This window comes from Chanodichthys erythropterus, chromosome 6 (assembly GCF_024489055.1).
Source record: "Chanodichthys erythropterus isolate Z2021 chromosome 6, ASM2448905v1, whole genome shotgun sequence".
Taxonomy (NCBI): Eukaryota; Metazoa; Chordata; class Actinopteri; order Cypriniformes; family Xenocyprididae; genus Chanodichthys; species Chanodichthys erythropterus.
In genome coordinates, this window is record NC_090226.1 from 20197048 (window position 1) to 20219501 (window position 22454).

At 38.5% G+C, this 22454-nt stretch overlaps 1 protein-coding gene across 5 annotated transcripts in view; it reads right to left on the reverse strand.

Annotated features, from left to right (window-relative positions):
• Positions 1–22454, reverse strand: part of slc4a10a (solute carrier family 4 member 10a) — a 71450-nt gene that overhangs the window by 43552 nt on the left and 5444 nt on the right. For 4 of the 5 annotated variants that reach the window (XM_067388362.1, XM_067388357.1, XM_067388361.1 and 1 more), the window contains exon 2: positions 17957–17983. In XM_067388362.1, coding sequence (XP_067244463.1) covers positions 17957–17983 — 27 coding nt within the window. Of the gene's footprint in view, positions 1–11299; positions 11429–17956; positions 17984–22454 lie in introns of those variants that run through there. The other variant, XM_067388358.1, reaches the window with a different exon arrangement.

The window sequence follows — 22454 nt, forward strand, 5'->3', positions numbered from 1 at the left end:
TGCAGAAATCATGATACATTTTGTTAGGATACTTTGACGAATAGAAAGCTCAAAAGAACAGCATTTTCATAGAAATCTTTTGTAAAACTACAAAACTTTACTGTGACTTTTTTTATAAATTTATCATCTTGTACTGGCCCCAAACATTTGAACAGTAATGTGCAGGTATACCTACTATTTACGTTATTATTATTATTATTATTATTATTATTATCAGATTCATTTGTTAGTCATTGCACATAGGTGGGAGGTTTGGACTCTCTGAGTCATGACGAAAAGTCACGACTATTTTTTTTTTTTTAAATGCTGGTTTAAAGGACACCGCAAGCTCATTGTATAATGGACCACTCGGAATACTTTCACCTGATGGTCTTCGGTTTACTGACGTCACATACATATAACACCTGTCCATTCAAGTCTCAATATACATTTAATGATTGACACGTTTCATGATTTAACTGTAATAAATGCCACAATGAGGCCATAGCAGACAGACCCTCATTCCCTCTCACAGTCACCATGGTTTTGCCAAAGGAAGACATGGTCCTGAAAAAGTTGTCCTAACCATATCTCTACCCATATGTTATGCCTAAAATCAGAGGGATAAAAATACTGATGTAAAAACACCTAACCCTGGTTGTAAGTCTAAACTTGACATAAACTGTAAAGTTGTCCCTCAAATCTGATTGGTTGATTGGAATGATGTTGATCCAGGAACATGTTGTACTTGGTGAAATCACATTCACCTCCCTCTCGCACCAACAATGGATGACATCCCAAAATAAGCAGCCGTCTGCCTGAGCCTAACCTTAGCAGACAGTTTCCATGACGACTAATGTGGCCTGCCGCTAGTTGTCCCCAGAACATAAATGACATTGTTTTAGTCCCCTTTAAAGCCAAAGTTTCACTAGCCTGTGGCTCAGAATCCAGATCACCCATAGTTGAGTATTCATTTATACTCTTTAGCAGGGTAAATAACCACTCGTACATAATCAGTTGCATGTCTTTAGTAACATCTGGCTAAAGCCTACAGCAGAACCAAAGCAATTCATTTTAAAAGGATAGATGACTGCGAGATGATCCGCTTGTACATGAGCGCAGAAAGAACGGCAGCATTATGGATAGACAACATTAAGGGCCATATTAAGAGAAAGATTGTTCACAGTGCAAAAGACAATGAGAATTCAGGCCGGATGAGACACGGTCCACGTGGGAAAAGATTATAATTGTGTGCTGGAACATCCCAACATACATATGAGTGTCCACGTGAGAAAGCCAAGGGGATCATGGGAGAGAAAAACATATTCTGCAAGTTTGGTTGGATCAACCACAACAGTGGATATATGTGGAAATGAGGAATCATACGGTTCCATATTAACCCTGTAGAGTTCAACAGTACCCGCACCCTTATTCAGTGGGGCTGGTTCCGGAAGTATTTTTTCCATTCGTTTTTCCCATAGAGATTTTTTAAAAAGTCTTTGTTAAAGAGTTATAAGCCATGAACCAAGCCAATCAGCTACAAGGTGAATCATGGCATTACAAACACTGATTTGAAGCAAAAAAAAGTACTTGAAAACTGGATAAAAGGACAAGACTGTAAACTTTACGGTTTTAGTAAGGGAAAGAACTACAATCCCATGAAGCACATAATCAGCATAATCTAATGGAAAAAAAGATGGAGAAATATAAAATGTATACAAATATTATATACAAATGATTTTTAGAGTTTAGAGAGATTGACTCGATTATATCATTTTGGGTGCTTCATGGGGGAGGGGCTAAAGAGCTATTTTGGAGCATGTAGCTTTTTTTCGACTCACTGATTGGTGTAATTTTCTGTACAGTATCAAGGGTAATGTTAAATACAATTATTTTAAATATAAGATGAAATAATGTGGCCTGATGGCTTCAACAGAAGCAAATATTATGGATTAACAACCTCACAGCTCACAGTAGGCCTGTCTTTAAAGGTTTAAAAGGTATAGTTCAAAATCAATTTCCCTGAATGGAGTTTTTACTTCCAAAACCTGACTGTTGCACTCTATAACGGGCCATCTGACATGTCTGTCAAACACTCAACACTCTTAATTTATTATTTATGTAAAGGTGGTGTTGATTAACTCCAACTAGATTATTACAATCTGTGAAAAAAAAATGTTAGTTGTGCTTGCAAAACTTTCGAGTACAATGCTAAGGTGTTGTAAGTAGGTGCTGATGCATTGTTATGCGGTTACTAAAGTGTTCGATGTGGGGGGTTTTGTACATTACTATGATGCTCTGACTGGTTTCTAGTATGTAGCTAGTCAGTTGCCAAGTTGTTCTGAATGGTTTTTACTATGCTGCTATGTATTTGCTTAGGTGTTCTGGAGAGCTTTTCACACTGCCCTAACCATGGGTTAGCTTTGTAAAGGAAAGCAGAGTAAAGGATTGAAAAGATTAAAGGAACATTTTACACTTGCAACTTAGAAGCAGGGTTAGCAGCATTTTTTACCCAGGGTTATGAAACCCTGCTTCGGAGACTAGATGACTACATGCTAAGCAACAGACAACCAATCGCATACATGCCTCATATTCACATGCTTTGGACAGCCATCGAACAGTAGTTTCAGTGTTTGAGAGGAAAAAATGCCAAATGGTGACAACTGGAGTGAAGAAGAGAGTATTCTTACTTTTAAAGTCCGAAAAGTGCATTCTGGATAAACTTGAAAGTACAGTCAGCAATATATAACATGAGTATGTACAATGCTAGAGCCTTTATGTAAACATATTATGTGCGGCATTCATCTAGTCAGTGACACAGATACTGCAAATCCGCAAATAAGGACATTAACCCAAGGTTTAGGAATGTACAGTGAAACAGTGTGAACAGTGTGAAACTACAGTGGGTACGGAAAGTATTCAGACCCCCTTAAATTTTTCACTCTGTTATATTGCAGCCATTTGCTAAAATCATTTAAGTTCATTTTTTTTCCTCATTAATGTACACACATATTGACAGAAAAATACAGAATTTTTTTGCACAGAATTTGACATTTATTATTATTAAAAAAGAAAAACTGAAATATCACATGGTCCTAAGTATTCAGACCCTTTGCTCAGTATTTAGTAGAAGCACCCTTTTGATCTAATACAGCCATGAGTCTTTTTGGGAAAGATGCAACAAGTTTTTCACACCTGGATTTGGGGATCCTCTGCCATTCCTCCTTGCAGATCCTCTCCAGTTCTGTCAGGTTGGTGGACAGCCATTTTTAGGTCTCTCCAGAGATGCTCAGTTGGGTTTAAGTCAGGGCTCTGGCTGGGCCATTCAATAACAGTCACGGAGTTGTTGTGAAGCCACTCCTTCGTTATTTTAACTGTGTGCTTAGGGTCATTGTCTTGTTGGAAGGTAAACCTTCGGCCCAGTCTGAGGTCCTGAGCACTCTGGAGAAGGTTTTCGTCCAGGATATCCCTGTACTTGGCCGCATTCATTTTTCCCTCGATTGCAACCAGTCATCCTGTCCCTGCAGCTGAAAAACACCCCCACAGCATGATGCTGCCACCACCATGCTTCACTGTTGGGACTGTATTGGACAGGTGATGAGCAGTGCCTGGTTTTCTCCACACATACCGCTTAAAATTATGGCCAAAAAGTTCTATCTTGGTCTCATCAGACCAGAGAATCTTATTTCTCACCATCTTGGAGTCCTTCAGGTGTTTTTTAGAAAACTCCATGCGGGCTTTCATGTGTCTTGCACTGAGGAGAGGCTTCCATCGGGACACTCTGCCATAAAGCCCCGACTGGTGGAGGGCTGCAGTGATGGTTGACTTTCTACAACTTTCTCCCATGTCCCGACTGCATCTCTGGAGCTCAGCCACAGTGATCTTTGTGTTCTTCTTTACCTCTCTCACCAAGGCTCTTCTCCCCCGATAGCTCAGTTTGGCCAGACGGCCAGCTCTAGTTAGGGTTCTGGTCGTCCCAAATGTCTTCCATTTAAGGATTATGGAGGTCACTGTGCTCTTAGGAACCTTAAGTGCAGCAGAATTGTTTTTGTACCATGGCCAGATCTGTGCCTTGCCACAATTCTGTTTCTGAGCTCTTCAGGCAGTTTCTTTGACCTCATGATTCTCATTTGCTCTGACATGCACTGTGAGCTGTAAGGTCTTATATAGACAGGTGTGTGGCTTTCCTAATCAAGTCCAATCAGTATAATCAAACACAGCTGGACTCAAATGAAGGTGTAGAACCATCTCAAGGATGATCAGAAGAAATGGACAGCACCTGAGTTAAATATATGAGTGTCACAGCAAAGGGACTGAATACTTAGGACCATGTGATATTTCAGTTTTTCTTTTTTAATAAATCTGCAAAAATGTCAACAATTGTGTTTTTTTCTGTCAATATGGGGTGCTGTGTGTACATTAATGAGGAAAAAAAATGAACTTAAATGATTTTATCAAATGGCTGCAATATAACAAAAGAGTGAAAAATTTAAGGGGGTCTGAATACTTTCCGTACCCACTGTACCTTGTGAATCAATGCCCCCAGGGAAGGGGTGCCACCTTGTGGATAAACGGCAAATTGAAATGCGCATGTGCGAGCTGCGCGTACAAAATGACAAAAATCTGGCGGTGCACGTATAGTACACGCGTAATCTTCTGATGACAGAATTCGCATTGTGGACACTTATGCTGACCCTCACGTACACATAAAAATGAAGTATACTTTGGTCTTATAGAAAATCCTTTGAGGGTTTTTTTTTTTTTTTTTACCTCTCCGTACATTTGCTGTGGTGGTTGTTACTACATTGCTATGGTTGCTTGGCAGTTCATAGTGTTTTTTCTATGTTGCTATGTGGTTAGCTAAAGTTTTCTTAGTAGGTTTTTTAATATGTTGCTATGTGGTTGCTAGGATGTTATGAGTGGTTGCCAAGGCATTGCTATAAGGTTGCTTTGGTTTCCTTAGTGGGTTTTAGTGAGTTGTTATGCTGTTACTATGCACCAAATGCACTAGTGTTAAAGCACAGTGTCAGAAATAGTGATGATAATAAAAGAAACCATCTCAGAGCATCATTGCCATGGTGAGTCATTTTCTTGAGCTGTGATGCGTGCGTGCGTGTGGTCTGAGGTGGTGGCGGAGCACTCATGCCTGCCAAGAAACCATAAATGGGAATCCAGGGTGAACTATATAGATTACCATGGCAACTCAGCCCAGCAGACTCATGGGAAGCTCCATTCAGTCTGCCCGTGATGTCATCAAAATGAGCCCTAATCTCTCCATCTTGTTCTTGGAGGAGAGATGAAGGACACATGTGCACACAGTTATTCTGATAACTCATTAACACGTCATTAGTATGGCACATAACGAGGGATTACTCTTATAGACATGGAGGGGGAAAAAATGTTGACACTGTTTGATCGAGATAACACCTGTGCAAACATATGAAAAGACACACACACAAGTGCACACTCACACACATGCTCGCACCCCCTTGTGTGTTCAGACCTCACTAATGAAAGCTAACAGTGTGTCCCGCAGGCCTGATTCTCTTTATATTAATAAGCATCTTCCTGTGCAGCTGAGGTGTGACATTATATCTGAGATCCCCCTCGTCCTGTCCTTCCTCACTTGCTATCGATCGCTCTGTCATCCCTAATCTTTCACACTTCTTTTTTCCTCTCTTTGCATTCCATTTTATGTCCTTCTCCCTCTCAGCCTCAGCAGCATGCTGCGTACAGAGTCACATGACCGCGGCTGCTTGGGTTGAATAATGATGAAGCAGATTCGCACATGTGGACACACATTTACATACACGGGGGTGGGGGAGGGATTGGGGTCACTCTCATATGTCGATTTCAAGCAGAGCAATTTAGAGCTAAAACTACGTAATTTTTACATAAAACTAGGGCTGTCAGTCGATTTAGATTTTAGTGAAATTAATTATATAATATGAAGATAGATTAATTAAACTGATTGCAATTAATCACACATTTCAATACTTCATGTACAGTTCAGGGAGCATGATTCATTTTTGTATTTTGTTTAATGTTTTTATAATTAAATCATGTTAAACATGTTTAATTAAAAGCCATAGCAAATGAAAATACTGAATGTAACTGTGTGAGATAGTAAAGTGCAGTTTAATGGGAAGTAAAAAGATTCACTAACAGCCATGAATCCCACTGCAGTTTTTCCATAAAATATTAAAATAAAAAAAATCCATCCTGACCTCATTTTATACTTAAAAACAGATTCTACTGCCTGTCTTCCAGAAACACAAACATAGCATTTCCACAGGCTTAAAGACAATGAATTTCAACATGAAAACAAAATTGACCATATTTTTAGTTTTTAATACATGATTTTGATGATCTGCTTGTGCACAACTCATCAATCCACGTTATTCCGAATAATAATAAAAAAAAACCTTGTCTATACAATCTAAACATTTAGACAACACAATCACTAGTAATTCAACTTCTCTCCTAGAAACACCTGACTCTATTATGTAATGTAATGCCCACTTTTCATAATTCAATCAATTGACTTGCAGTCTGTATAATTCATAAACACAACTACATTCTTTGTAAATCTCTCCAACAGTGTGTAATGTTAGCTTTAGCCACGGAGCACTATTAAACTCATTCAGAATCAAATGTAAACATCCAAATAAATACTATACTCTATACTATACAGGAATCCATGCATGCATGCAGCATGAATGACGAAAATATTTTAAAGATCCATTTGAAGGTTATATTAGCTGTGTGAACTTTGTTTATGCACTGTATAACTGCACTTATAGTCGAGAGCTCGGGAGGGCAGGGAGCGAGAAATTTAAAGGGGCTGCGCAGCCTGAATCGGTGCATAGTTAATGATGCCCCAAAATAGGCAGTTAAAAAAATTAATTAAAAAAAATCTATGGGGTATTTTGAGCTGAAATGTCACAGACACATTCAGGGGACACCTTAGACTTATATTACATCTTTTGAAAAGACGTTCTACGGCACCTTTAAAATAAAAAATAATAAAAACTATGTTAATAAAATAATTGTTAACATTGACTGATTAATCTTGATATTGAACAGATTATTGGGAAAGAATAACCCTGCCTGCAGAAATCTGAACTTCAGATTGTAAATGTCTGTTTTCAGAATTAAACAAATTGTATATCACTTACTGTATACATATAATAGCCACCCTACACTCAAGATATGAAAGTCTGCCTTAAAAAAAAAAAACAAAAAAACATTTAGGTTCAAAGTATCCAAGCTGGATTCTTTGCTGTCCAGCATCTCCCAGAACTTAAAAATAACGGCTGCCTATCTTACTCCAGCAGCTGGAGAGTATCTCCAGCACTTCATCCTTTCCAGTGTCACCCTCTTGCTGTCCTCTGTCCCCTCATGCCCCATTTCACATTGACAAAGAAGGCCACTGTTAAAAGCAGGAAAGGATCGAGGGAAGAAGGCAGAAAAAGATGGAGACGGGACACTTTGAATGTGGGTGCCAAGATATATACTACCCACATTTGCTTCTCTGTTCAAACAATGCTGAACTAAACAAATCAATAGAAATAAAAGACAAATGTTGTTGTGAATGCCTCAAGCTCCTATATATTTACTCCTGTGGTTTGTAGAGTCCTGGCAGATTGTACATCTTACAGGATATTCTATAAACAGCATCCATTAACTCTGCAGAAGTGCATGTACATGTATATTCACACTACATTCCTGAATAGCAATGGATCTCATTAGACATTAGGCTGAATAGTAAGACTTTCTGCTCTGAAAGGCTCTTTTGTGCCATGCAGTAAGAATTACAGTCTGAATTTACACTAACATCTCCGTTCTTCAGCCATAATGACATTCTCAAAGTCTTCTGTCTGCGTCTAAGGAGACCTCGATCAACTGCTTCCGCTAATAACGCAAGCACCAAACCGCGTTAAGACAAAGAGGCATTTTGAGGATGCGAGGATGTATCTGTCATCAAATGTTGCATGTTTTTTATGATATCAGACCCAGCATTAGATCATAATGGCCTTATGGAAACGGTTAATAGCAGATAAAAGGGTCATTTATATATGGTGCGTGACGGATGTTGCTTTTCTGCTCCATCTGGAGAAGTGAGCTGTAATGTGCGACTTTAAGGCTTTGAGAGATTGATGCCGGATCGGTTTGTGCTCAGGGTTATCAAGAACGCTTAATGCGAAGAGTAATCAACAAGCTGAGAACTGTGCTGGGATTTGTACTGTATAACACCAGGAAGTCATCATAATACAAGAGGGATCTGCAAAAGATGAAAGAAGATCAGATACTACTGGACTAATGATTCTCACTCACTAAAATCAGACCAGACAGAGTCACCTCTGAGGATGGACACCCAGTCAACTGTAGCTAAACTGCAACTGAAGGCCTGGAGGGTCCTTCAGGCGATGTTCTCTCTAAAGTACAGCATATATACAGATACAACCAGATGCAGAGATGAAGACCCAATGAAATGGCTTGATGAGTGCAGTTTTATGTCCTTGGAAGTTGGGGTGTATCGATTCTAATATCGGTTTTAAGCCATATTCAATAGAAATGAATTGATGGCACACAAAACATGATTTTTTAAACAGAACAATGTATCTCAATATAATATTGTACTGCAATGATCCATTGTTGGTTAAGATTTTTTAGGCTAAGTATTGACATTTTTTGGATAAAACTCACAGCTTTTAAAACTGTGGCCCATAATTTCATGTTATAGCAAATAAGCAATAATTTAAAATTCTAAACAAATTAAAAACAAAAAAAAACAAAAATTAGAATTAATAGTTTTAGTGAATTTAGCCATCACAACCTTATAATGTACAGTATGAAAAATGGATATTCATTTTGAGATTTGCTTAAAATTGCATTTACTGATTAAAGTGTTATTAGATTTCAATGGTTAACGATACTGACAATATCTCGTTATTGTTAACTAAAACTATTACAAAAAACATTTTTGTTAATGGAAATAAAACATTTTATATAAATAAAGCTTAAACTAAATAAACATTTTGAAAATAATTGATAAATTTAAGTTCTAAAAGTACTAATATTTCTAACTGAAATAAAACTAAAACCAAAATAAAAATATTTCTAAAAATAATAAATTTCACAAAATTCAAAAAAACTATAAAGGTATTTAAATAATACTATTAAAACTATTAAAATATTAAAACTATAAATAATACTATTAAAACTACTACTGTAAATTGAAATAAAGCTTAAATAAAATATTTTATACAAATAAACCTTAAACTAAATGAAAAATTTGAAAATAACTGATACATTTAAGTTATAAATAAATTTAAGTTTTAAATAATACTAAAACTGAAATAAAAATAAATTAAAACTATTTAGAAATATTTTCAAAAATGACAAACACAACAAAATCACTAAAAATTAAACTAAAATTAAAATAAAAACTGAAAAAAAATCACAATATTAATAAAAACTATAATAGTTTTTAAATAATACTAATAAAAGATACTGATTTCAAAAATTTCAATACATTTTCAACAAATATTGGAAAATATAACATATATATCTGTAATATAGCCAAAGAATAACACAAGACGCATCACTCGTATTGTTTTGAATGGGAGAAAGTGCAATAAGAAATATGGCAGAATAAGTCCAGCCTTCTAAATAAGAGTCAATCGTCGATTGGTAAAGTCATCACGTCACTGCAGCGGCCGTTAGAACAGTGGTCTCAATTCCTGGAGAGCCACAGCTCTGCACAGTTTTGCTCCAACCCTAATTAAACCTGATCCAGCTAATCAAGGTCTTCAGCATTACTAGAAACTTCCAAGCAGGTATGGGTTGGAGCTGGTTGGAGCTAAACTATGCAGAGCTGTGGCCCTCCAGGAACTGAGTTTGAGACCACTGCGTTAGAAGCTACAGTTCCCAAAGAAACAGTCAGACGAGCACTTAGGACTGCGCATGCTATTAGCTTGATCCAGCCTGAAAAATACAGTTTTTTTGTTATGATTCGAGCATTCAGAAACTAAATTTATGAGACAGTTGTTGTCAAATCTCATAGGTGATTTCAAATATGAAATTAATCGAAAGCTTGGCAAACAGCTTTGGAGAATTATATTTATAAATATCTAACATCATTAATTCACTCAGGTATCTTTTTCCGGTAAATTTGGTCATTTTATAATTTAGCGTCTCTTAGTCACACACTGGATTTGCCGTAACAGGCCTTTGCACATCGAAATGCTATCACTTTCTGTTAATCTTCTTCAGCACACAAATCTCAGTACAAATCTCTGCAGTTTTCTGGGTCATGGTACCTTGTGACCCAGTTCTGCTTATGGAATTTTTCTAAATGATGAACTGCATTTGCTGCACGCAGTCATCTACATAAGAGATCACTGTTTAGCACAGCACCAGATCATGATCCCAGACCCTTTAAACAGCCGAAACAGGACAGTGTGTCACCTGCCATAGGTCACATTATTCACCCAATCTGTCACCCTCTGTCCAAGAGATTTCCCTGCATGTGAGCCTTCAAAACTGCGTGATCATGCAGTAACAACCGTGAGTGGTGAGAGAAGGGATTATTGGGACGGCTGAAGAGGCTGAGGGGGGATGAATGGGATCTGAGCCGTTCGATTGGTCGAGAGCAGCGGGACTGATCCCTACAGATGGCTCTGGTTACCATGGCAATGGAAGGATCAGCATCAGCATCCTTCCAGAAAGCGGCGCGCACTAGCATGACGTTCACACAAACAGCCCGTGCCTCATCAGCATAATTAAAACGTATATTTACAGCTTCATCCATCATCAACCTAAATATTTTCTGCTGTCACATACAATATTTTCTTCCTCTGACCTTGTCGTTCTCCTCTTCCTGTCCATGCATGCTATACATGCCCTCAGAATAAATGCTCATACACATCTGCTCCTTCTAAAGCTCATCCCTTCCGTTTGAGGGGGCTGGATCTGAACAAACCCCCTCCGACAACCAGAAATAATTCCTTTCCCTCACAGAAAACACAGAGAAAGATGAAAAGGACACAAAGAGAGAAAGAGCGATGTGAAACAGAGAAACTGTGGGAAGGAGAAGAGCTACCAAAATAGCTTCAAGAAGACACAAACAGGAAGGTTGAGAGAAAGAGGATAGGAGAAGATGAAGATGCACCTGAAACAACCAGGATGAAAAACACATCTTTAACCGTTATATAACAATAACTCAACGCTGAATCAACCATGTCTCTACAGACACACGCAAACACTCTCAAGGACACAGGAGAGATACGCAGGCTCTCAGGATGCTCCATCCTACCTGACAGTTAAAGCCAGTATTCTCAGAGGATCTGTGCTGCATGCTGTCTGCAGCGAGTCCCGACGACCGTCCCTTATCCCAAGGAGAGGAAATGCACCAGAGAGCAGCTGAGGTTCCTCTGCGCACCTCTCGCCGCACTAACCCTTCTGACACAGCAGTAACCCTGTTTCGCTGGGGCTGTGTTGTCCAACTGTTGAGAACAAGACGTGCAGCCTGTGTTTGACAGACGTCCCTCCACCAATCAGAGCGGAGATTAGAGTGCCGACATCACTGGCTGCGTGGACTGGTATTTGAGCTCGGGCTGTATGAGCGCGTGTGCTCTGTGATTCACGCTCTGTGTGTGAGTGTTTTGGATGGTGTGTGCGGCTCTGAGCTCCCTCCTCTCATTATTCCAGCTAAAACATCCACATCCTTATGTGTCTAATGCATGATGGGAAATGTAGTGTTTCCTTCTTAACCTTTTTAGAGACACACAGACTGCTGTTTAATGTTTATAAAATTAGACTTATTTATTCTATTAGAATCAACTTTAAGATTTTGTCAACAAAACAAGCAAATATCTCAATGATACAGGCAAAAACATTTTTTTTTTTTAATTTTCCATTTTTCAGATGTTACAACAAGGGTTGTATACCGCTAAATGAAATTAAATTCCGGAATTTGATTTAAATTAAAAAGTTTCTATTTCAAATTTGAAATTTGGCCATTAAAATAAAGTTTGAAGATGAAAATCAGCAGAAGGTTGTTTGCAATCACATGGTTCTGGTGACGCGCAAAATTCCGGTGGAGGGCAAGCAGTGAAAATTAGAATGGAAGAGATGGAGAAAAGTCCTTTCTGTGCTGGTTTAGAAAGGTATAAACAGAAAATCACAACATATACTGGACGTGAACCTTATGTTATGAAGAGGAGCGACTTTTCCACTGAATTGAAAGACTTGACTGCCATTGAGGAGGTAGATATAGAGAATGTAAAGCTGCCGTCACGCTGCATTCTGTTCTAGTCTGGTTTGTTTATATCGCGCTGCATTTCTGCTAATGAAATTACGGCAGTATTTTGATTTTCCGTGTTAGTTGTTAAAAAATGTCGCCATTGTAGGTCATTTATGCTGAATTGAGAATTGCAACAGGAGCTCACATCATTGTTCAGGGAAAAAACTGGACGGTGTAATGCAATTTTTGCCTCTTCTACGTGTAAAAACGCACTAAGGGAAGCAGGCTGAGGAGGTGACGGGGAGATGCTGTATAGCAAATGTAATGTCACTGATTGAACCCACTGCCTATCACTCAATAAAATAATCACATAGCTGAGTGTTTTTGAAAGTTTTGTATTTTGTTTTGGTTTAATAATTAACATTACATTTGCGAGTATGACTCTCACTCAGCTTGTGAATGAGCATAACGCGCTGCACGCGGCCACCACAAAACTGTTCACAAGCTTCTATGGGTTTGATTTTGGTTGTCAAAATATACAATACAAAAAATACAAAAAAAACAGTGCGTCGGTGTCTGTCATAGACTGTAAAAAAGGGTGCCCTCCGATTTTTCTCCGTGGTCATATGGGAAAGTGAATATTTACAAAGACAACATTAAAACTACACTTACATATAACGTTACAGCCTTCCAACAAAGAAATGGAATGACTTCTGTCAGCTTGTTGAACATTTATTTATTTGGACATTTTCTACCATATGATGGCTGAAGCAGCAGGGCGTGACACTGTTTTGACGATAACCAGATCAACATTGTGAACGGAATTCTACAAAACTGAAGTGAAAACATCAAATTATCATTCAATGGGATAAAATATCTTCTCTTCCCTGCAAACGATACCTTGAAGAATGTGAATATTTAACAAGTCAAAAACAAATAAGGTAAGCAGGTATCCATATTCATTTCAGTATCAGCAGACGCAAAACGCTATAAAAAGGTGACAACTTTTAAAGTTAAAAAACAATATAAGTTAGGTAAATGATAAAAGCTCCTTGTGGGTTCTCGGTTTGATCGATTTGAGCAACCATAAACGACGCAAAACATACGAATTTTGAGTTTTTGTTAGGATTTCTATATAGAAAAATCACTCCCTGCCCTCCAGCTGCATTTCGTGTGCAGCAGTGACGTCATGTGCAAACAACCTATAACCTTTCATGTAGTGTGTAGGCTAACAGTTCTAAGTGAATGAAAACATCCTGCAAAGTTTTAAATCTGAAAGTGCACTGTATATAAAGTAATTGTCTCTCAAAAGTAAGAGTCGACTCTGAGTCAATTAAACAAGTCGTTTGTAAAAACGAATCCCAAGCCGTTTCGTTGTGACGTCACAATGAAACATTAGCATATTGCCCGCCCACTTGTTGTGCATGCAGACGCCAGGGAAAATTCATTTTTTCAACAATACCACAGCAGTACAATCTTTTGTTGTGTTCCCATCATTTTACTGACAACTGCTTCTCAAACCTCAGGGAGTTTAACGCAGGATTCACAAAACGCATGGTCTTAAAATATGGATGAATGCCCAGTTTATTTGGACCAGCTTGCTCCTCTGAATCTCAACCTGTAAGTATGATTAACAATTGTTGTTTATATTTTCTAGCGATCGTTCAAAATTCATAGTATTGTATGTTATGTTGTGTAACGTACACCCTAGTCTGCATATCTCCTGCTAACTCACGTTTCTGTAGTTCTGCTATTCAGATGTGGGTCCAATATTGTCTAAAAATGTGTTGATTAATGCAGCTTGCAACGTTTCAGCGTCGCACTGTGGCTCGAATTGATATGGTAAAATCGATACTATCTTTTCTGTCCATATATTTTATAGAATGTCTTGCGAATTGATAGCTGTCATTCAGTGCGTGCAGTAGACCTTTCTGAAAAGATTGGGCCATCTGACCAATCAGAGTAGTGTAAGCTCACGGAAAGGAGGGGTTTAGAGAGACCGATTCTTTGAACTGCTTCAAACGAATCGTTTACAAAACATAGAGAAAAAATTACAAAAAATTAAATGTATATTATGAAAGTGTCACTAACTGGCCACTTATTATTAGGTAAGTACACCTTGCTAGTATCAAGTTGGACCCCCTTTTTCCTTCAGGACTGCCTTAATTCTTCATGACATAGAATCAACAAAGTGCAAAAGATTCAACATTCCTCAAAGATTTTGGTCCATATTGGCATGATAACATCACAAAGATTTGTCGGCTGCACATCCAGGAAGTGAATCTCTTGTTCCACCACATACCAAAGGTGCTCTATTGGATTGAGATCTGGTAACTTTGGAGGCCATTTGAGTATAGTGAACTTCTGTCATATTCAGGAAACCAGTTTGAGATGTTTTCAACTTTCTGACAAGGTGTGTTATCCTGCTGGAAGTTCCTGCTGCAGTGGCGTTTAAACGATGTTCAATTGGAACTTAGAGGCCCAAAGAAAATATCCATTTCAACACCATTTCAGCCCCACCACCAGCCTGAACCGTTGATACAAGACAGGATGGATCCATGTTTCCATGTTGTATATGCCAAATTCTGACCCTACCATCTGAATGTCAAAGCAGAAATCGAGACTCATCAGATCAGGCAACGTTTTTTTCAATCATCCATTGTCCAATTTTGGTGCGCCCGTATGAATTGTAGCCTCAGTTTCCTGTTCTTAGCTGACTTGAGTGGCACCAGGTGTGATCTTCTGCTGCTGTAGCTCATCTGCTTCAAGATTCGCAATCAGAGTTGTGCATTCAGAGAGGCTGTTTTGCAAACCTTGGTTGTAATGAGTGGTTCTTTGAGTTACTGTTGCCTTTCTATCTGCTTGAACCATCCCAGTAGATCAGCAGTTTCTGAAATATTAAAGATCAGCCCGTCTGACACCAACAACCATGCCACGTTCAAAGTCACTTAAATCACATTTCTTCCCCATATTTATGCTCAATTTTAAATTCAGCAGATCCTCTTGACCACGTCTAAAGTGAGTTGCTGCCATGTGATTGGATTAGATATTTGCGTCAATGAGCCTTTGGACAGGTATATCTAATAAAGTGGCCAGTGGTATACAAATAGATAGAGATACAAAAATGTATATATTATTTTAATATGATTGTTTTTTAATTAATCTCTGGTATATCTAAAATGCTTTTATATTCCCACCTTTGAATCACCTTGAGCTGTATTTTATGTTTGAATGGTGCTATTCAAATAAATAAATATATTATTAAAGGGTAGTTCACCCAAAAATGAAAATTCTGTCATTATTTACTCACCCTCATGTCATTTCACACACGTAAGACCTTCGTTCATCTTCGGAACACAAATTAAGATATTTTTCATAAAATCCAATGGCTCAGTGAGGCCTGCATTGCCAGCAAGACAATCAAGATAACACTTTCAGATGCCCAGAAAGCTACTAAAGACATATTTAAAACAGTTCAGTGACTACAGTGGCTCAACCTTAATGTTATGAAGTGATGAGAATACTTTTTGTGCATCAAAAAAACAAATAATGGGCCCTATTTTAACGATCTGAAACGCAAGTGTCAAAGCGCGAAGCGCTAGTAACTTTGTGGGCGGGTCTCGGCGCTGTTGCTATTTTCCCGGCGGATAAATGGCTCTTGCGCCCGGCGCAAATCTAAAATGGATTGGTCTGAAGTAGCTTCATTATTCATTGGTGTGGTTTGGGCGTAACGTGAAATAAACCAATCAGAGCGTCATCCAACATTCCCTTTAAAAGCAGGTGCGCAAGTTCCATTATGGATTGCTATTATTATGGCGTATTTACCAGGCGCACGCCAAGAGCGGTTCACAGCCGAGGAGACTGATGTCCTTTTAAGAGCAGTGAAAGACAGAGAAGTTGTGTTGTATGGGGATGGGAGAAACCCACCCAAAATAGCGTCGGTTAAACAGGTTTTTTTGGCACACCACAATGATTTCCGTCATCTCATGTGTTAATATTTTTTTATTGTAACAATTTATGATTTGCAAAAATAACTGTTGCATCTGTGTAGATTACATGAGCAAAGTGTATGCGCGTTGTGCACGCTATACATTATGGTCAAGCATGCGCCCTTAAAATAGCATAATGAACAACGCGCAACACGCTACTGACTTTAGACTAGGTTTTTTCTGGTCAGTGGCGCAAGTGTTTAATGGAACAACAAAATAGCACCAGGGATTGTTTGCGCCGGAACACGCCTCCTTTTTTGCGCTGAACCGCCCAGGGAGCGCAAGTTCATTCACTAGTTTAGCGACGTGCTTCTGTGGAGGGAAAAGCGCGCTTTGCGCGGGTGCATAATAGAAATGACACATGCGTCGGTGTACAAAGTCAATTGCGCTGGGTGCAAGATAGGGCCCACTGACTTTATTCAACAATATCTAGTGATGGGATTTCAAAACACTGCTTCATGAAGCTTTGAAGCTTTACAAATTTTTTGTTTTGAATCAGTGGTTCGGAGCACGTTTCAAACTGCCAAAGTCACTCCCCCCAGTGGTGAACCATTGAAATTTCTAAACACTTATGACGTAACGAAGCCTCGTTTACTGAAATCACATGACTTTGGCAGTTTGTTACCTACATGCTCCAAACCACTGATTCGAAACAAAAGATTTGTAAAGCTTTGAAGCTTCATGATGTTTTGAAATCACCCATCACTTTTGTTTGTTTTTTGGTGCATAAAAAGTATTCTTGTCGCTTCATAACATTAAGGTTGAACCAATGTAGTCACATGAACTGTTTTTCTTTAGTAGCTTTCTGGGCGTCTGAATGTGTTAATTATCACTCACTGAGTCATTGGATTTTATAAGAAATATATGAATTTGTGTTCTGAAGATGAATGAAGGTCTTAAGGGTGTGGAACGACATGAGGGTGAGTAATTAATGACAGAATTTTCATTTTTGGGTGAACTAACCCTTTAATAGCAACTCCAGTTCAAGATCTTAAAAGCTGTTAATTATCAGTGATTGGCCCAGAAATGTCTTATCGATACATCTTTACTCATCACACATTATGTAATAATCTATAGTTTACACTTTCTTGCGAATCGCCATTTCCAGCAAAGCCTCTCAGGCGCAGCATTTGACAAACCAACTCTTGCATGATGACATTCCCATGAGCTCTTGGGCTTTTAAGCAGGGTGTGTTTGGTTATTAGAGTGATGAATTGTGCATGCAGTCCTGTAAATCTCTGGTTATAGAGACATGTAGCAGGCTGAGGTTCCCCACAGGTCTCAGAGCTCTATGTCCTCCATAGCAGCATGTTTCCCCCGGTCACGCCGTCTGCTCACACTGGCTCCTCTCCAGCTCACTATATGACCAACACTACAAGCTGTCCCCTCTCCCTCTTTAGACTAATGGCTACTCTAGACTAAACAAAGATTCATGCCTAAAACATCTCAATATCTCTTAAAGTGTACCGGTGACCAAAAGCTTGAGGATGGAGATTTGAATTAACATTAAGTGACAAGCAATACTGCGTGTCTACAAATATCCAGTCAAGCGGTGTCACTCTCACATGGAGACATTAAAAATTGACTGACAATCAGTCACAACGAATCGCATCATTTGGATGCATGAAGAGCAGATACTCGCTCACTCTCGCAAACAAACTAGCAATTAATTTCATAGTCCACTGCATTGAACATGCTGTGAAAAGCATAACATAGGAAATAAAGAACTAGGACTCACCCCGTTATCACTAGCAGGACTCTGAACCTGCAGAGGAGCAGAAAGGCAATAAAATCATTCAAACCATCACTGAGCATTTACACAGTACACATCATTACAGTCAGAAAGATCTTAGACTTTTAAAACCTACATGCAATGTTTTTTCTTAAAGCATAAGCATAAAACATTACAAAAAAATCATAAAAATGTTTAAAACAAGTTAATAGAAATGTAACATTTGTATTCATGTTGGTTTTATGTGGTTTTGAAAAACTATACCATTTTCAAGAAACATTGACATTCGACTCTAAAATTGTTATACAGGTGCTGGTCATATAATTAGAATATCATCAAAAAGTTGATTTATTTCACTAATTCCATTCAAAAATTGAAACTTGTATGTTATATTCATTCATTACACACAGACTGATATATTTCAAATGTTTATATCTTTTAATTTTGATGATTATAACTGACAACTAAGGAAAATCCCAAATTCAGTATCTCAGAAAATTAGAATATTGTGAAAAGGTTCAATATTGAAGACACCTGGTGCCACACTCTAATCAGCTAATTAACTCAAAACACCTGCAAAGGCCTTTAAATGGTCTCTCAGTCTAGTTCTGTAGGCTACACAATCATGGGGAAGACTGCTGACTTGACAGTTGTCCAAAAGATGACCATTGACACCTTGCACAAGCAGGACAAGACACAAAAGGTCATTGCAAAAGAGGTTGGCTGTTCACAGAGCTCTGTGTCCAAGCACATTAATAGAGAGGCGAAGGGAAGGAAAAGATGTAGTAGTGTACCAGCAATAGGGATAACTGCACCCTGGAGAGGATTGTGAAACAAAACCCATTCAAAAATGTGGGGGAGATTCAAAAAGAGTGGACTGCAGCTGGAGTCAGTGCTTCAAGAACCACTACGCACAGACGTATGCAAGACATGGGTTTCAGCTGTCGCATTCCTTGTGTCAAGCCACTCTTGAACAACAGACAGTGTCAGAAGCGTCTCGCCTGGGCTAAAGACAAAAAGGACTGGACTGTTGCAGAGTGGTCCAAAGTTATGTTTTCTGATGAAAGTAAATTTTGCATTTCCTTTGGAAATCGGGGTCCCAGAGTGTGGAGGAAGAGAGGAGAGGCACACAATCCATGTTGCTTGAGGTCCAGTGTAAAGTTTCCAGTCAGTGATGGTTTGGGGTGCCATGTCATCTGATGGTGTTGGTCCACTGTGTTTTCTGAGGTCCAAGGTCAACGCAGCCGTATACCAGGAAGTTTTAGAGCACTTCATGCTTCCTACTGCTGACCAACTTTATGGAGATGCAGATTTCATTTTGCAACAGGACTTGGCACCTGCACACAGTGCCAAAGCTACCGGTACCTGGTTTAAGGACCATGGTATCCCTGTTCTTAATTTGCCAGCAAAAACACCTGACCTTAACCCCATAGAAAATCTATGGGGTATTGTGAAGAGGAAGATGCAATATGCCAGACCCAACAATGCAGAACAGCTGAAGGCCACTATCAGAGCAACCTGGGCTCTCACAACACCTGAGCAGTGCCACAGACTGATCGACTCCATGCCACGCTGCATTGCTGCAGTAATTCAGGCAAAAGGAGCCCCAACTAAGTACTGAGTGCTGTACATGCTCATACTTTTCATGTTCATATTTTTCAGTTGGACAAGATTTCTAAAAATCCTTTCTTTGTATTGGTCTTAAGTAATATTCTAATTTTCTGAGATACTAAATTTGGGATTTTCCTTAGTTGTCAGTTATAATCATCAAAATAAAAGAAATAAACATTTGAAATATATCAGTCTGTGTGTAATGAATGAATATAATTAGGGGTGTCTCGATCACGTTTTTTTGCCCTCGAGTCCGAGTCCGAGTCCGAGTCATTTGATTTTGAGTATCTACCGATACTGAGTCCCGATCCGATACTTCTATAAAAGAATAAAGAAGAGTGAAAAAACAGATCCAGGAACAGTGCTTTTCAGGTTTTTCAGGTATCTAACAGTCGTTTTCACGTACAGAAAATGCATAAAGTAATCAAATATAAAATATCACTGCATCTTTACTGTATAAAATAAATAAAGATTAATCATTATTGAAGTTACAAAAACTATTCAGTCAAGAGCAGTGAGTGATTTCTTTGTTATTTGTTGTTTTATTTAACATTAAAAACAGGCAGCAGGAAAAGTTTTTCTCCCTTTAAGACATGCACAATCCAGTATACCTATACTGTTCCACATGCGCTGTCTTTCTCGGCTAATATACGTTCACTTAAGACATAACCGACTATGTTTGCTAGGATACTCGCTAGGACGGGCATTTTTAAATAATTTTTGTATGAATTTGTCCGCTGAAGCGCAAGACGTGAAAGAGAACTCAGTATTTGCGCGCTGACTGGAATAAGCGTGTGCGCGCTTCGGATGAGCGCACACAAATCTTCTCACAGCGCGTGAGAGTTCTCTTTCGCGACTTGTTCTTGAAGGTTTAAATCAGCAAGGCTTAAATGAGTTAGTTTAAACACAGCCAGCAACGTGTGCTGTTCAGGTCTCACCTGTATCAACACCCGGGTGATGACGACGTAAATGACTGGACATTAGAGCAGACGGCACTCGCAGTTAACAGTTTACAAAGAGTGACTGTTTTGTCCACGCTTTTTGATTATCGTTGTTGTAACGTTTTGCGCATCCATCGAATGAAACGTACATTATTTGAACTCTGTCTGTTTTCCACGTTGCTATTTTAAACAAACCATACGGTACGGTTTGATTTTTTTTACCGAAAACCGTTGCACCCCTAATACATATATATCCGAGTCCTGATCGGGAGGTAACGTCCGATTCCGATCGAGTCTGAAACCACGTGATCGGGCCCGATTTCCGATCACATGATCGGATCTGGACATCCCTAAATATAATATACAAGTTTCACTTTTTGAATGGAATTATTGAAATAAATCAACTTTTTGATGATATTCTAATTATATGACCAGCACCTGTATGGTGTAACCATCAACTAAAAGTAATAGTGTATTGTCCTTAAACCTTGAACACATGTGAGTGTACACATTTTAATCATAATTTAAATAAAAATGTAATTTATTTTTCTATATAAAACATATTTTATCAAATATCATGAATTATTTTTGGTACGTTTTTGGGGAGTCGCACCACATGACATTTTACTAATGAACTAACCTTGTCTTGTCAAAAAAGAAAAGGTGAAATTATCTGATATTTTAAGAGACCCTGACACACAGTCAAGAGGGTGCTCTCTATGATACAATCGGAGGGTTTTTCCACCAAGTGCAAACAGTCTGCCTTGTTGGCAGAGGCTATTTACACTAACTCCGCCCACAATTGTCTGATTGAGCCACACAAAATTCAAAAGAAATGCCCACTGCTGGTAACAGGAACAGTGCTGTGGAGAGTAAGGCGGGTGGCGTTAGCTTACAACTAATCTGAGTTCGAATGCAAATTTTACCGAACTCACTCTTTTCCCATTGCATATCAGCTCAGAGAGGCATTTATTTTAAATAAAAATGAAATATATTTGAATAGTGGAAATAAAGTACCTAATGGTGTTTAATAGTGGCAATAAAGTGTTTAAGGGGTATAGTTATAGGTTCTCCACCCACAGTTTCGGTACGCACTTGCACCACGATTCATCTTAAATCTGACGACGCATCTATAATATGGTTTGTTGAAAATAACAACACGTGCAGAGTTTGGCTAATGTATGTTTCTGTCGATGGATATGCACTCAGGCTTCCCAATATTTTACAACAGCAATAATCAAAAAACATGGACAAAACAGTCACTTTTTGTAAACTTTGTTTAATAGGAGTGCCTATTTACGCAGTCATCACCTGGGTGTTGATAGCGCGCGAGCGCAGGTGAGACCTGAACAGGACACATTGCTGTGTTTAAACTAAACTCATTTAAGCCTTGCAAATTTAAATATTCAAGTGCGCGTGCTATGAGAAGATTTGTGTGCACTCCTCCGAAGCCTGCAAACGGAAAGCTGCTTCTCAGACAGCAGGCAAATATTGAGTTCTCTTTAAAGTCTTGCATTTGAATGGACAAATTCACACAAAAATTATGTCAACATGCCATTCTTGGTGAGTATCCTAGCAAACATAGTCGATTATGTCTTAAGTGAATATAAACAGTCTAGAAAGACAACACGTGTATTACTGTCAGTATTTTGGATCCATGCATTATGTCTTAATGTACAAGGAAATCACTCACTTCTCTTGACTGAATAGCTTTTGTCAAATTAATATTTATTTAATTCATACAGTGAATATTATATGCATTGCAATGTTATTTTACATTTGATAACTTTATTCAACTTCTGTACCTGAAAACTGCTGTTAGATACCTAAATAAACCGAAAAGCAGTTTATTTTATTTGTATCTTTGCTTTATTGTATTTATTTGAGCTGATGCTTGTAGTTTAATTATTTGTTCTTATATTCTTTATTTTTTATTTGACAGTTGTCCTTTT